We start from the raw sequence: 16,717 nt of genomic DNA, 5'->3' as shown, positions 1-16,717 counted from the left end.
CACTTTCCATTGAATGCCTCTCAAGCAATAATATGATTTATATTCTAGGTTTATGTGCTAGTGGAATGGACTGCTTAGTGTTCTGATTATGATGTAAAATACTCAGAACTGTGCAGTTGTAAATATGGCACTGTTATAAAGAATATGTAGATATTCACAATCATTAAAGGGACATTGTAGTGGAAAAATTACCTGCTCACATTTGTTAGAGCCTCTCGTTTATTTTAATACCTACCCTAGAACCCCCCTGTGTTTTACCCCCCACAAAAGGTTTAAACACATTGACTAAGTCCCCCTCAGGAAATGTAAACATTGCAGCTCCAAAGCTGAACACAACCAGTGATTGGCAGGATCAAAAAACTGCTGCAGCAAATTGGCTCATTTGCCGCTCCCAAGCTGGACATTATCCATCTTGGTAGCTGCATAGACCATTGTGGTAGACAAACGCACACTAAGTTCCAGAGCAAGTAGTAAAAAAAAAAGACACAAACTGAAGTGTCGTGTTTTTTCCCCCCAGTGCTTTTAAATCTTTATCTTTAATTATGCGGTCGTCGGTCTAACTATAATATATATTTATATTATTTATTTATTTTTCTTGGCGAATTCCCTTTATTCTTTTCAAGTGTAGTAACAATACGCTATCAGTTAAAGGGATGGTAAATCCTAGCATTTTTGTAACATTAGGATTTACCAGTGCTATAAATTAAAGGGGACTTTCAGTCATGAAGTATAAAAAAACACTTGCTGATCGGCAAGCACAGCTTTTGGCTAAGAGGTGGAAACATCACCTCATTGAAAAAATTGTGTTTTTCCGTGGGAGGCCAGAGGGACTCGGCTCAGTAAAAAACTTGCTGGAAATAAAGGTACTTTTTTATAGTACGGGTAAATCCTAGCGTTTCAAAAATGCTGATTTACCATAAATTTAAAATGAAAGGGGTAGATTTTCACGACCACGCATTATACTGTGAAAATAAAATACCTGCTATATATCTTGGTTAAAAAAAATACTAGGGAAATGACAGCTCCAAAAAATGCTGAGGTATATAAAGGAAAAGCTTGTACGTTTTTGTAGGAGAACTTGACAGAATAATGCGGTTTTCATTTATGTAGATGGGAAAAGCCCCATCTCATGCAGCAGATGTGCACAGTACTATAAAGTGTTACAGGCCACCCAGAGGAATTTGTTTTCGTATTATTATTTTTTTGTAGTATTTTATTATGGGAATATAACATTATAGGCTGAACTGAGGTGTCAGACCAGTGATCACAGCCACCCATAGTCATGGGCAATAAACCCTCTCGGTTCTTCCCTCAAGTGAATTTTAACATCATCTGGAAGAGAGAGCCTGGCATGTTAGTCGGTGCAGCCTCCAACATACCCAGTTAACCATAGATGAACCTTTGGTAGCTGGTGGCTTTTAGAGATATTCTAGACTGAGCATGTAAATCTTATTATTAAATGGAAGTTTCACAGAGGATTTCAAAGGAAGCTCTTGGCTTGAGCATGAAGGCATCTTTTTTTAAGTGTCTGCCTCAGATGCCTTCCATTGTCCTCTGAATGTGTCGTCTCATTAAATATGGCCATGTAGAGTCAGAATTGACTGCAGACATGCTCCCTGGCACCAATGGTGCTGTAAGTCACAGGAGCACGCTTTTTGTGGGCAGCACTGGCAGTTATGTCTTCTGCAAGACTTTATAATATCTACCACTGCTTCAATTTAATCATGCTAATGTGTGTGGATTAGTCTATTTGATGTTTTTTTACATTGATTTATAGCATTCCAGTTGGTGGATATTAGCCAAGGGAATGGACTTGTTTGGATTTATAGGTTAACATCACAAAACATTACTGAAGATTCTAAGGATATAATTTTGTTGCCAAGTCATGATGCTCACAGGTTCATTTTAAATATCACATATATCTATTTTTCCCCCCCTCAAACCCATCAGTTCTCTCAACTGTGAATAGTGCCTTGCTCTTGAATTCAAAGTTCTGGAAACTCAAAGCTTTATCATTTAATCCCATTTTCTACAGACTACTTCAGTCCCATGTCTCCAGGCCAAGTTGATTTGATTACATAGCACTGATAACATCCGTTTGATTCCTGCATCATAAATGATGGATTGCTGATTGTAAACTGGCTGCGCATAAATAGTAGAACTCATTTGTTGCTGTAGCGCTTGACTTTAAGGTGTGTAAAGTAAGTTTTAAATACCAGGCCACACATTTCAGATCTTAAAGGGACACTCAATCAAAATTAAACTTTCATCATTCAGATAGAGCATGTCATTTTAAACAACTTTCCAATTTACTTCCATTAACTAAATGTGCACAGTCTTTTGATATTTAAACTTTTTGAGTCACCAGCTCTTACTGAGCATGTGCAAGAATAAGTGTGTATGCATTTGTGAATGGCTGATGGCTGTCACATGGTACAGGGGGAGTGGAAAAAGACATAACTTTTAAAGTGGTCAGAATAAAATTCTACTACTCATTTGAAATTCTGACTAAGTGATATTGTATTGTCTTGCTATCTTGCATTTGTTGATTATGCAAATCTACTGTGTTGACTGGTCCTTTAAGGGGCACCGATAAGGCTGTATTAACTATTTTAGTAACATAGACCCTCCATACAGATTTAGTTCTACTCATAAATATTAAATGAATTAGTACCCCTTGAGATTTTTATATAACATGATTAGTTTTGTGTAATGAAACAACTTTGCAATATTACTTTCGTTATTCATTTTGTCCTCTTTTCATGTAATTTAGCTCTAAAATTTAATTTAGAATTTAAAAACCATCAATGTTAACCTGATAAATATCTTCCCCCAATTGGCTTTAACTTTTTTTTAATTTTATTTATTTAAAATATTTTACCAGGAAGGATACATTGAGATTTCTCTCGTTTTCAAATATGTCCTGGGTCCACAAGACATTGCATTGATACAATAGGGTACAATAAAATACAGAAACAATATTAATACACAATATATACAAAATTTAACATAGAACAGGTAATTAATCAACCATGACAGGAGCATTCTGTTTTGAGATATGTAAAGAGGGATCTCTTAAAGGATATTAGGCTTGGGGAAGGTTTGAAAGTGTGTGGGAGGTCGTTCCATAATTGTGGTGCTCTGTAGGAAAAGGAGGATCGAGCTGCTTTCTTTTTGTATGGGGCAGACTAAATAATGTGCTGGTATTGGATCGGAGGTTATAGGAGGTGGGAATAGCCGGGGAGAGCATTCTGCTCAGGTAGGGTGGGAGCTTCCCAGAAAGGCTCTTAAACACAAGGCAGGAAAGATGGAGGGTGCGTCTGGATTCCAGTGACAGCCAGTTTAGTTCTTTTAGCATGTCACTGCAAACCCATGTACTTTATACTACGTTTATGACAGTCGGTAGCCTTCTTGTCTGTAGACTAAAGCCCAGATTGGCTCCTACAAATAAGGCAAATGGTGGGTTGTTTTGCTATTGATAAAAAATTGCAGTTAAAAATGTTAATCTTTAAAAAAAAAAAAAAAAAAGTGTTAGACTTGGTTGGTATGTTTATTATATAGCAAAAGAGAAATACATGAAACCCAACATTTTTCTTTCATGATTCAGTTAGAGAGTACGTACAGTTCTAAAAAAGTTTCCAATTTACTTCCATTATCAAATTAGCTTAATTCACATATTATTCTTTATTGAAGAGATACCTAGGTAGGTAGCATGCACATGCCTGAAGCACTACATGACAGGAAATAGTGCTGCAATCTAGTGCTCTTGCTAATGTATAACTGCTGCTATATAGTGATGCAGACTTACATTCCTGCTTTTCAATAAAAACAAGAAAACAATTTGATAATAGCCGTAAATTGGAAAATTTAAAGTTGTATGCACTATCTGAATCGTCATGAGAGAACATCTTTGGGTTTTATGTCCCTTTTTTAGGAGCACAACTTTACCATTCCAAGAACCATCTTCTGTTTTATTGAAATTGTCTTCATGCATATAAAACAGAAAACATTGCTGTATCCTAAGGTTAAAACATTATCAACCCTGAATTCTTGTAGAATGGAGAAAAGATCCAGGAGAGAATGAGCCCTTCCTTAAATAAAAAAAAACATGGATTTAATGCAGGGCTCGACAAACCCAGCAACCAGGGAGCCATTGGCTCCTAGAATTTTACCCACAGCATACCACTGGCTGGCTCCTATTAATATTATTATTGGTTATTTGTAGAGCGCCAACAGATTCCGCTATATTCTTACTGGCTCCTACATTTTAAACAACTTTGTTCATTCTTGAGTTTTTAAAGTACATCTCTGTCCTAGTGCTTGAAAAATTTAGAATTTTATTCCATTGTTTAGTTTATTTGTTCCTAAAAGGTTAGCTGGTTTGTAAAACTATCGTCTGAGTTTTAAAAACATGTGTATGTGAGAGCCACTCTTTGCTGGGTCACATTCCATGCTAAAGGGAAAGACTGTCCCCATAATACCATTTATCACTGTTATTTTGCACTGACTGCGTGTTCTTTGCACCTTCCACCTATAGAAATGTTTCACTAGTAATGTTTTCTGGTTATCAAGCCTTCACTGATGTACTTACATTGTGCTGCATTGTGATTCTTCCCCCCCCCCCCATCAGAATCTGGCAATAGTCATTACCTGATGCTTTCTGCTGGTATTTAAATGTGATCAGGTGCAGTGAGGTGTGCCTTGTAAGCCTGCACACCTAGGTGTAAGCTGCTATTTATATACTTGTATGGATCATCTGGATGTTTTGTCATCAAGCAGACATATGGGCAAGCCATAAGGAGAGCTTTGTCAGAAATAAACAACTGTTCAGGCCAGTTGCGAGCTCCTTAAATGAATAGAGGAAGCTGCCCTGCAATATGTAGTTAGAGCTACATGGATTGTGAGCAGAAAATAGTTCACAAGTGATGTCATTAGATAGCTGAACATATTGATTTTAAGCAAAGGGCAAGGGAAACTTGTGTCTGTTGTTCGGGGGTGTCCAACATCAGTTGTTGAGTTTTACAAGTTAGTGAAATTGTCTGGCACAGGCTAACTCTCTCCTGTGCTTAGGCACAAGAATGCTGAGGTCCTGGCAAATTTGTGGTCATTGAGACCTAGATTTGGGAACTCCTGAAATGGAATAAACCAAAAAAAGATACCGAAAGGGTTATTATCAAAGGTGTATTTTGCCTGAGGCTAACTAGGCATGTGCCTTAGGGGTCAGTGTGGATAAAAATAAATATTTTAAAAACATTTAAAAAAAAAAAGTTTTTTAATTTTATTATTTAAATGAGATTTTTTTTTTTCTTTTCTTTTTTTTTTTTTAAATTAAAATACTTTTTGAGGAAAAATCTATCTAAAGATAGTTTCTATTTAAGATTGTTGTTCATCATGAAATATAGATTGTTTTTTGGTAAATTCCATTAATCCATTCACATCATGCTCTCCCAAAGCTTTGTCAGATTATTTTGGAAAAATGTTCTATCTTGAAGATATTATTATCACATAGTATTGGTTTTGTAGTTCTCAGAACTGTGAATTTGTGTCTGCGGAAATAACATGCCGCCTCTTCACAGCAAAATCTCATACAATTAACATAGTTAATAAATAGACCTTAAAGGGACATAATCAAGATAACTTTTGGGTTTCAGATAGAGCAAACAGTTTTCAGGTTTCAGATTTACTTCTATTATGAGATTTGGAAACCTTTGTTGAAGTAGAGCAATGTTCTACTGGGGCCTAACTGAATACATTGGTTGGGACAGTAACAAGCAGCTAGCTCACAGTAGTACATTGCTTCTGAGGCTACCTATGCAGGCTTTTCAACAATGGATACCAAGAAGCAACACACATTACATAAGAGAAGCCAATTGGAAAATTGTAAAAAAAAAATGGCATGTTCTTTTTTTGAATCATAAAAGTTTTTAACTTTGACTTTACTTTTAATGCCATTGTTCCCCTGCAAATCTATTTACACAGAATCAACCCATACTAAGTTTCAAGAAGCTCAGTGAATGGAAGATGTTTGGAGTGGAATAGATCTGCACAAGGACCAAAGTGTGAAGAGGGAGGGGCAAGCATTACAATTGGATTTTTTTTTTATTGTTTTAGTTAAATAAAACTATTTCAATTGTTATTAAAGGGACAGTGTACACCAATTTTCCTATAACTGCATGTAATAGACACTACTATAAAGAAGAATATGCATATATACTGATGTAAAAATCCAGTATAAAACCCTTTTAAAAACTTACTTAAAAGCTCCCAGTTCAGCACTGTTAATGAGGTTAGGCTGGGACACCCAGTGAAAGGGGCTGGGTAAACAGGAAGAGCAGACACCCCCCCCCACCTTCCCTGCATTTGAAAAGACAGATAACATAAACAGGAGCCAGTTGGAGTCTATAAACTCATGTATACATCTGACACTGTAAAGCTTGTTTAGGAGTCAGAAAATCCTCACAATGTTATTAGCAAATAAGCAAAACTATACATTGTTACAAAAACACTCCCAGATGGGCTATATAAATGGATCATCTACAAAACATTTATGCAAAGAAAAATGTAGTGTACAATGTCCCTTTAATCATTTTTTTTCTTTTTCAAATAAAGTACAGGTGAGAAGTTAATCAAACAAATGATTAACAAATTAAACTAGAATTCACCTAAAAAATTATTTCATTCATTTCAATGAGCTATCTATGCATATCTAATTAATTCTATGCTATAACTAAACCGTAATTGTCTGATATAGCTAGAAAAAAATAAGGAAAAAAATGTATTATACTAAAAATGAAAACTGTGATTTAAATCAATTTGACTTCAATCATATCCACCCTGATTGGGGGTGGAGGGGGTGAATTATGATTGGGAGAATTCTTAGGAATGATTCCTTTCCACTCCTATGCTCTCCATTTTATTAAAAATCAACCTATTGTCATAGGTGGATTATTCAGGGGGCTGCTTATTTCCTGTTACGGCAGCACAAAAACTGAATACAGTATTGGTTACTGTCTATGGATTATTGTCTCAAAAACAAAAAAAAAAGACCTATTCCCCTTACAATTTTTACTTTTCTTAAACTGAAGGTAAACTTTCAAGAATGAGTGTCCGGTTTTTAAAAATACTATTAAAAACAGGGGCATTTTCAATCATAAGTTTACATTTTATCCGTTTTCTTAAAATATACTTACCTTTTTCTTTTTGAAGCCGCTCCAGTGCTTCACCAGCCCATCGCAAGCCTCTTCATACGTCAGCAATGACTATTCTGGCATCCTCCAATCACGGCTCCCCCCCCCCCCCCCCCTCCGGCAACGCAGTGATTGGAGGAAGCCGATTTCGTCATTGCTTGGTAAGTTTACCAGGAAGAAGCAGGCGGGGCATTGTTTCAGAACAGCGATCCAGCATTTCAGAAGAAAAAGGTAAGTTTTTTTTAAAATACGGTGCAATGTCAATTTTCATGAATGAAAGTGCCCCTGTTTTTAATAGTTTTTTTAAGAAACATACACTTTCACATGAATATTGACCTTTGCTTTAATTAATCTTTTCACTAGGAGTGGCAACGTATGTAGCTTTACTCTTTATCATGTTTGTGGTCCTGGACTTATTTATCCGTTGTATAACTATATAACTGGCATATAGCAAGGAGGGATGGCATGAAAGGGCAGGAGTCAGCTGTTAGAGCAGTAGCCATATGCCCAGCCTTAAAATCTGATTGTGCTTGAGAAAATACATTTGCTTGTAGAAGTGATTGGGAGAATGTAGTTAGTGGCTCAATAGCGTCAATGTATTTATTAAACTAATATATGAATTGTCTGTGTCCTCCGCTATGTTGCATCAGTAATAACCTTATACTGTTAGTTTGCCTCTTTATGTAACAAGATATAAAACTGAGCCTACACCCCTTTACTGTCTTACATCCAAGACCTATAGCTTCCTATACCTTACCAAGTACATTATACCACATCATACAGATCATTTGCTTTATAGCTTTTTTTTTCTGTTACATTAAAAATCTCCAGAAGAAGCAGTTGGATATTGGGTTGTATATGGTACATTTTTGTTGTTGGTCACATAAATCATGTAGAATGTGTGCGCCTGCTGAATAGCTAACAATCGTGTTGTTGCAAACAAGTAACAAATGATTGTTCTAGACTTCACTTGTAATCACCATTCATATGCTACATTTCATTGTTGCATTTAGTTTATGAATATTAACATATATTGAAATGATACCTCAGCGCTCTCAGCATTTGGTGGTGCTTTACTAATAAATTATAGTATTAGTAGTGATATGTTGTCAGAATAAACATCAGGAGGAATACAGGTACAAATTCCCAAAACCATATTCCAAAATCCAGAATTATTCAGTCTTCTCAGCCTGCAGTTTTGGTTAGTTTTTTGTGTTCTGAAATGTAAATGCTGGTCTATATTTACAACATCTGTTGCCTTTCTGATTATAGTACTGTACAATATATCATTCTATCTGATTCATACAAACGTATTCAAAATGATATAAAACTTCCTTTACGTTGCATGTATACACTGTATTGTGAAATGCAAATATTGCCAAAACAACATAGTATTCTTGTTTACACTTAGTCCCATTCCCTATCTAAGCTGTCCCATTTTACAGATACTAATATACAAATTATTCTGAAATCCAAACTATATTCCAGAATCCAAACCTTTTCTAGTCCCAAGCAGTTTGGGATAAAATGTTTTGTACCTGTATTTTTTGTGAAAATAAGTGAAAATACATTATATCAAATCCCTAATATCAATGTGCAATTTTTTTTTTTTTATTTTTTTTTTCTCTTTCTCAAGGTTGGCTCATAAAATAACATAACAAATCCATTAGCCAATTAAACTAAAATTATTTTGCGTCTGTGTATCTGGACATACTTCTTTATGTAACAGTGCACTTGTTGCTTGTTTTCAGTGGTATCTTTTGTTCTTTAGAGCAGCGGAAAGAGTTCTGTGCTGGAGAGCTTGGTGGGGCGAGACCTTCTTCCTCGCGGAACCGGTGTGGTCACAAGGCGACCCCTCATCCTGCAGCTGGTTCACGTTTCTGCAGATGACCACCGTAAACCTTCGGGAGAGGAAAATGGTAATGGGCATGCTGCATATTGTTTACAACCGTATTGTCACCAAATGTTTCTTTTGTTCTAAAGTATTTAAAGGTTTATCCTTACAATGTTTCAGAGTAGAAATTTTATTTAGAAATAAAGTATGCTGAATAGCAATAAGTATGGTGGATATTGTTTGTATGTTTCTTTGTATTTATGTGGTACAACATATTTTTATTTTTTCACAAAAAGAGCAATTCCAGAACAAGGGGTCATGACCTCAAGTTGATGGGTAATAGGGTCAGGTGTAACTTGCTGAAACACTTCACAGAAAGGGGGGTTGATTCATGGAATAAACTTCCATTTGAGGTGGTAAAGCTAAAACACTGTCTGCCTGAGATAAGCATAAGGCTATCCTACAAAATAAATAAGCTTACACTTTTAGGAAATTTTGTGCAGACTTGTTGGGCATGTGGTTCTTATCTGCCATCAAAATCTGTTTAAAATGATCTATGTAGAAAATTCTAAAAAATATACAAAAAAAAAAGCACTCAACCTGGAAGGAATAGCAGCTCAGTGACTTGTTCTTTAACAGGGAGCAGCCTCTTTTAGCTCAGTTGTGCTTTTCATAGATAACTTTCCTGAAGATTATCAGTCTGATGCCTTCTTTTAATAAAAAAAAAAAAAGTCCAGCCCTGAAATTCCAGGTCATCCTCATCTGAATGAGGAACAATGCAACAACGGCCAGACTATCATTTCAAATGTACTTAAAACCCACAGACAATATTATATCCTGATTCAGATGGAGGATACAATTATTAAATAGTTTCCAGTTTACTTTGTCTTTGTTGAGCAGCATACCTAGGTAGGTAGCATACCTGTGTCTGGAGAACTGTATGGCAGCAGTTTTGCAAAAATGTTTTTTTAGCACTAGATGGTGTATTTTCATAATGTATAACATTGTTAAAAGCATTGTTGAAAAACTTCTGTCATACAGTGCTCGAGACATGTGCAGGCTCCTGAGCCTACCTACCTGTGTTTCATTGAAGGATACCAAGAGAACAAAGTAAATGTGAAAATAGAAGTAATTTGTGTGCTAGTTTGTTGTTGTGTTTTTATCTGAATCATTGAAGAAAACATTTTGGGTTTTATGGTCCTTCGGAGCCACTGCTACTAGAATTTTGCCTCCTGGTTTTTTTTTATTTTTAATTTAGATCGTTTGACGTATATCTGTGTATTAGAAAAAAATATTCTATGCCTGATATATATTTGTCAAGCCATTTTAGGATGTGTTCTAATAAAGGGATATTTTTATACATGCATACCGTATATCCGCAATTAATATCTATTGCAAAAGTATAAGCATTTATAGGGATATGAAAAATAGCTTGCCTATTTGTAAAAAATGTTAAAAGTTCAACAACTTCGTTTTTTTCTTGCTAAATGAGCACTTAGTGTAGCCACTGCCTGCAGCTAGATAAGCAAGCAGATACTGCAGAGCTTAAAGGGACACTGTACCCATTTTTTCTTTTGTGATTCAGATAGAGCATGACATTTTAAGCAACTTTGTAATTGACTCCTATTATCACATTTTCTTCATTCTCTTGGTATCTTTATTTGAAATGCAAGAAAGTAAGTTTAGATGCCGGCCCATTTTTGGTGATCAACCTGTGTTCTTGCTGATTGGTGGATAAACTCATCCACCAATAAAAAAGTGCTGACCAGAGTTCTGAATAAAAAAAAAGCTTAGATGTCGTCTTTTTAAAATAAAGATAGCAAGAGAACGAAGAAAAATTGATAATAGGAATAAATTAGAAAGTGGCTTAAAATTGCATGCTTGCTCTATCTGAATCATGAAAGAAAAAATTTGGGTTCAGTGTCGTGTCCCTTTAAGTTCTACTGTCACATGATCCCTCCCCCCATAAAAGTGCTCTAAGAAACATGAACAATAAATTGATTGGCACTAGATTAGATGTCTCCTAGTAACACTTCAAAGGAAAACGGCTGCCTTGCCTTCCTGTAAAGACCCCAGCCCCATTGTACAGCTGTGAGAGGAAGGTAATGGGCACTGCACAAATGCAAAAAAAATGAAAGGTAAAATCCTTTAAAAAAAAATACATATTTCAATGATTTCTATTAAAAGGATAGAGAGGTCAAATTTGAAATGGGCATAGGTGCATTTCAATTTTAAGTAGAAGCACAAAAACTGGTTTTTAATGTCCTTTAGCACATAATAAGAATAAACTTCTTCACGGATATCAGCAGTCACTTTGTTGCAGGGTCACAATAATTTAAAAAGATGGCGGGGTCGTGGACTCTCCATGCCCGGAAATAAAGAAATGTATCATGCAAGCATAAATTTTGTTTTCTTTCCTATGGCATGGAAAGTCCACTACGTCATTCCATTTACTAGTGGGAACTAATACCTAAGCTAGAGGACACAGAATGAAAAGGGAGGGAGAACAAGGCAGGAGGACCTAAACAGAAGGCACCACCACTTGAAGAGACTTTCTCCCAAAAGAGGCCTTAGCCGAGGCAAAAGTAACAAATTTGTAGAATTTGGAAAAAGTATGCAAAGAGGACCATGTTGCCGCCTTGCAAATCTGTTCCACAGAAGCTTCATTTTTAAAAGCCCAGGATGAGGAGACAGCCCTAGTGGAATGAGCCTTAATTCTCTCAGGAGGCTGCTGTCCAGCTGCCTCTTAAGCAAAATGATTCATACTTCTTAACCAGAGGAAAAGGCAGTAGAAGTGGGCTTCTGACCCTTACGCTTTCCAGAGAAAACCACAAACAGGGCAGAAGATTGAAGAAAATCTTTAGTAGCTTGTAGGTAAAAATTTTAGGGCACGCACAACATCCAAGTTATACAAAAGACGTTCCTTATGAGGAGGAGGATTAGGACAAAAAGAAGGAACAATAATTTCCTGATTAATGTTTCGATCCGACACCACCTTAGGGAGAAAACCCAATTTAGTACGAAGGACCACCTTATCTGCATGAAAAATAAGGTACGTGGAATCACACTGCAGAGCTGAAAGGTCAAACTCTGCGAGCAGAAGAAATAGCAAGAAGAAACAAAACCTTCCAAGATAACAATTTTATATCAACATGCATTGGCTCAAACGGAGCCTGTTGCAATACTTTAAGAACAAGATTAAGGCTCCAAGGAGGACCAACGGGTTTAAACACAGGCCTGATTCTGACCTGGGCCTGAACAAAAGCTTAAACATCTGGCAAATCTGTCAGATGTTTGTGCAAAAGAATAGACTGCAGAAATCTGACCCTTCAGAGTACTGACTGACTAACCTTTCTCCAGGCCATCCTAAAGAAAAGATAAAATATGGGGAATCCTCACCCGGCTCCAGGAGAAACCCATAGATTCGCACTAATAAGATACTTACGCCATACCTTTATGGTAGATTTTGCGAGCCTGAAGCATAGTATCAACAACCGCTTCAGGAAACCCAAGTCTATACAGAACTAGGCAGTCAGTTTCAGGGAATCAAGGTTTGAATGGAGGAATGGGCCATGAATTAAAAGGTCCTTCCTCAGAGGTAGCCTCCAAGGAGGAAGATATGACATCCTTACCAAATTCTGCGAGGTCATGCAGGAGCTATTAGAATTACTGATGCTTTTTCCTGTTTGATACGAGCATTGACTCGTGGAAGGAGAGGAAATGGGTATGCCAGAGAGAAGATCCAAGGAACCGCTAGAGCATCTATCAGAGCAGCCTGAGGATCTCTTGATCTTGAACCGTACTTTGAAACCTTGACGTTTTGACGAGACGCCATCAGATTTAACACTGGAACCCCCACCTTAGAGTTATCACTTGAAAACCTCTGGGTGGAGAGCCCACTCCCCGGAGTGAAAAGTCTGCCTGCTCAGAAAAAAACACCTCCCAGTTGTCCATCCCTGGAATGCGGAAGGCAGAGAATCGTGAGACTCTGCCCACTGGAGAATGGGAGTCGTCACCTTCATTGCTAAGGAACTCAGAGTTCCTCTCTGGTGATTGATGTAAGCCACCGAGGAGATATTGTCCGATTTGAAATCTGATAAACCAGACTAAAGCTAGTTGAGGCCAGGCTGACACGAGGCATTGTAAATTGCTCTCAACTCCAAGATGTTTATGGGAATGAAAGACTCATCTTGAGTCCAAAGACCCTGAGCCTTTAAAGAACCCCAAACTGCTCCCCAGCCTGAAAGGCTGGCGTCTGTGGTTACAATCACCCAGGATGGTCTTAGGAAGCATGTACCCTGAGACAGATGGTCCTATGAAAACCACCATGATAGAGAGACTCTAATTAGGGGAACCAAATCTATCCTCTGCGATAAGTCTGAGAGGTCTCCGTTCCATTGTCTGAGCATGCATAACTGTAGGGGTCTCAGATGGAACCGAGCAAACTGAATGATGTCCATGGAAGCAACCATCAGACCAATTACTTCAGTACACTGAGCCACATATGGACAGCTTGAGGACTGAAGTGACAGACAGTAAGTCATTAGTTTAAGCCTCTGACGGAGCCATCATTTGCTTTTAAGACCTACAAGTCTATGAGAAAGCTAAAGCCGCCCAGAGGTCGGCCTTGGGAAGGGGGTACTGTCATAGAAACATAGAATTTGACGGTAGATAAGAACCAAAAAGGCCCATCAAGTCTACACATTACGTTACTTTTTCCTTAGGATAGCCTTATGCATGTGCCAGGCATTTTTTAATTCCTTTACAGTCTTTGTGTTTACCACCTCAAATGGAAGTTTATTTCATGAATCCACCACCCTTTCTGTAAAAAGCCACCAGGAATGTGGTGACCACAACGTCGCCACATTCCTGAGCGTATATGTGACTGGTTGCAAAATCCGAAGGAACAGCTGGTCGGATTTTGCAACCACAGTGCGCATGTGACAGACGGGTCGCAGAATCTGACACGGCAAGAAGGGTTTTTGTATATGCAACATTATGCAGATGATTTCAAATGTGTCCGGTGTTGGAGACATTCCGTTCTCACACCCCATCGCTCATCAGTGTCGCACTATTTACCAAGAGAGAGTGCACATACGGCAGGAGCAGCTCCTTCACTTAAATGGTCCCCTGTGTGCCTATAATATACTTTTATAACCAATGAGGTCTCTTGAAATAATACCAGTCAATTAATGTAAAAATTGTAAATCAAGACACAATATAAAATTGTTTTAACCAAAAACAATATCACTCACTGTGATCTATTTTTTTTTTTTTACTGCAGCTAGCTGCTTATCCTTTGTTATTAACCACTTGCTTGCATTTATTAAGTGCCCCATAACATCTTACACTGTCAAAATAAATTGATGGTCCCACTTTTAGTGCCCTTGATTTTTCTTGATTTTTCTTTGGATGGAAAGAAACCATAATTGCAGGTTGTCTTTCCTTGTAAATGTAATTCTTCTGGTGTTATTTCCTCACTGACAACTGCTAACATGTTAAACTGGGTGGCTGGCAGCGATTAATCATCCGCGTTTGGGTGGGAAATGTGTGGGTTTTAGGACCCCAAAATTTGTATGCCAGGCCCAATTTTTAGGGCGCCAGTGATGCACAGTCTCCTGGGGCACTTGAGCTCTTAATGTGCACTTCGGAACCTCCACAGACAGTTATATCTAAATTATAGGGACATGAAACACTTTGAAATTTTACAACAAAATGTTTATTTATATACATAGTCCCCAAGGAAGAACATGCTGTGATCTGAGATTTCCTTGCAGAGAATGCAGCATGTCTGCCGAAAAGACAGCACACATGCTGGAACTGTTAGCGCTTTCACAGTGCTGCTCCACATCAGGCTGTTCTCTTCTAATAGCGCTGTGCTCTGGATGCTCTGTGTAAGTTTTCCTTAACACAGGGCAGCCAGAATGAAATGCTGTTTGACCAGAACATTCATATACGGAGCAGTGCTGCAAAGCGTCAGCACGTTGACTGATGATTGGCTCTCAGGGTTTTTATTTAATTCATTCTTCTCCCTAGCCTTTCCCTGTGTACGAAGCTGTTACTCCTGAATAGTGCGTTCTTGTGAGTGAGCAATGCACTCATTTTTTATAATTATGTGATGTTGGACAAAGAGCAAAGGAGACAAACATTTACAAATAATTACAAGCGTTCTTTGTTTTTTTTCCTCTACAGCTAATTTGCAATGCAATTTTCAACTGCTGTAATATATTATGCAACTTTAAAAATTGCTTTATTCTCCAGTTAATCAACAAATTGCAATTAAGCTGGTGCTTTAGTGTAACTGCCTAATATCAATTTAAATTTCTTTTCAAAATGACCTTCAGAAAATATTTCACTAAAAAAAAAATCTTATTGTAAAATAAAAATTCTTCCTCTGGGTACATAGTTAAAAAAATATATATAGAAAAAATAAATAAATTGCAAGATACTTTCATTATTTATTTTGCCCACTTTTCCTGTATTTTAACTCTGTTATGAGAATTGGAAGTACACACTGCATACTTCACAAAGCTAATCCATATCTGTCCCTAATTGGCCTCAGTAGAGGTGATAAAATGCTGCAGAACATTAGTTAGCCTTGTCTACTCCAGTTACAAGTTCCGATTGGCTTCTCCAAATAAGACAAGTGATGTGGGGTTTACCATTAAAAAATGACAGGTTGTTTTATAACCCTTTAAGCTTCAGAGGCAGCATGCTTGATAAATGAGAAATATCTTCTGCTAGACAAAACCTTAGGCTATTCATTTTGATTGTAAAGAACATGATTACAAACATTTTCATTCATAATTCAGATAGAGGATACAAATTTATACAACTTTCCAATATATTTCCATTATCTATTCTGCTTCATTGGCTCAGCTAGCTCCCAATAGTGCATTGCTGCTCCTTCAACAAAGGATAGGAAAAAAGTCTGCTATGGGTGAAATTATTGGATTTATTTTCCAGAGGTTACTACTCGCCATACTATTAGTTTTCCCCCTGTGTCTGCAGCTGTCTTCAGTTATTTTATTCCCTTACAAGTATCAATTAGTGAAGCGCTGCATCTGCACACTGGGGGCTGCCATCTTTGACTTTATATTTGTTGTTTTGCAAAAAAAACTGTGCTAATGAAACTCTTCCGCTCTCTTATGTGAGCTAAACTGAAGTGAAAAGCACAGCTGTCAAAAAGCAGTATTGTGAAAGTGCACCGGATGCAACAATATGCGAGATACAAGATGGCGGTGACCACTATAAAATGCAGTATTGTGAAAGTGCACCGGATGCAACAATATGCGAGATACAAGATGGCGGTGACCACTATAAAAAGCAGTAATGTGAAAGTGCACCGGATGCAACAATATGCGAGATACAAGATGGCGGTGACCACTATAAAATGCAGAGCTTTACCAACTGAATACTTAATTATACGTAATTAGTTAAAGGGACATTCCAGACAAAATTGGAATCCACATGGATGCATTTCAGTTTTGAATAGAAGCATTTTTGTAAGATACATGTATTAGAAAAAAATGCTTCTAATAAAAAAATATAACAGTTTCAAATGTGTACTTAAGTATGCACCGTGCACCAGCATTTTAAACACAGCACTTGCTCAGGGAGCCTAAGGCTCTTGTACCATCTGGTAATGGCTCAGTTTGTTAATTGCTGACATGATACAAGCCCCACTGGCTCTATG

The 16,717-nt window shown here is 37.3% G+C and overlaps 1 protein-coding gene across 1 annotated transcript in view; it reads left to right on the top strand.

Moving 5' to 3' along the window:
• Positions 1-16,717, top strand: part of DNM1L (dynamin 1 like) — a gene marked incomplete in the record, with an annotated part of 105,058 nt that overhangs the window by 4,122 nt on the left and 84,219 nt on the right. Inside the window, 1 exon segment of the mRNA XM_053719016.1 lies at positions 8,959-9,106. Within this exon segment, the coding sequence (XP_053574991.1) occupies positions 8,959-9,106 (148 nt within the window).

This window comes from Bombina bombina, chromosome 6 (genome assembly GCF_027579735.1).
Source record: "Bombina bombina isolate aBomBom1 chromosome 6, aBomBom1.pri, whole genome shotgun sequence".
Classification (NCBI taxonomy): domain Eukaryota; kingdom Metazoa; phylum Chordata; class Amphibia; order Anura; family Bombinatoridae; genus Bombina; species Bombina bombina.
Note: the sequence above shows the minus strand (reverse complement) of the source record. Positions and strands in the feature narration are given on the sequence as shown.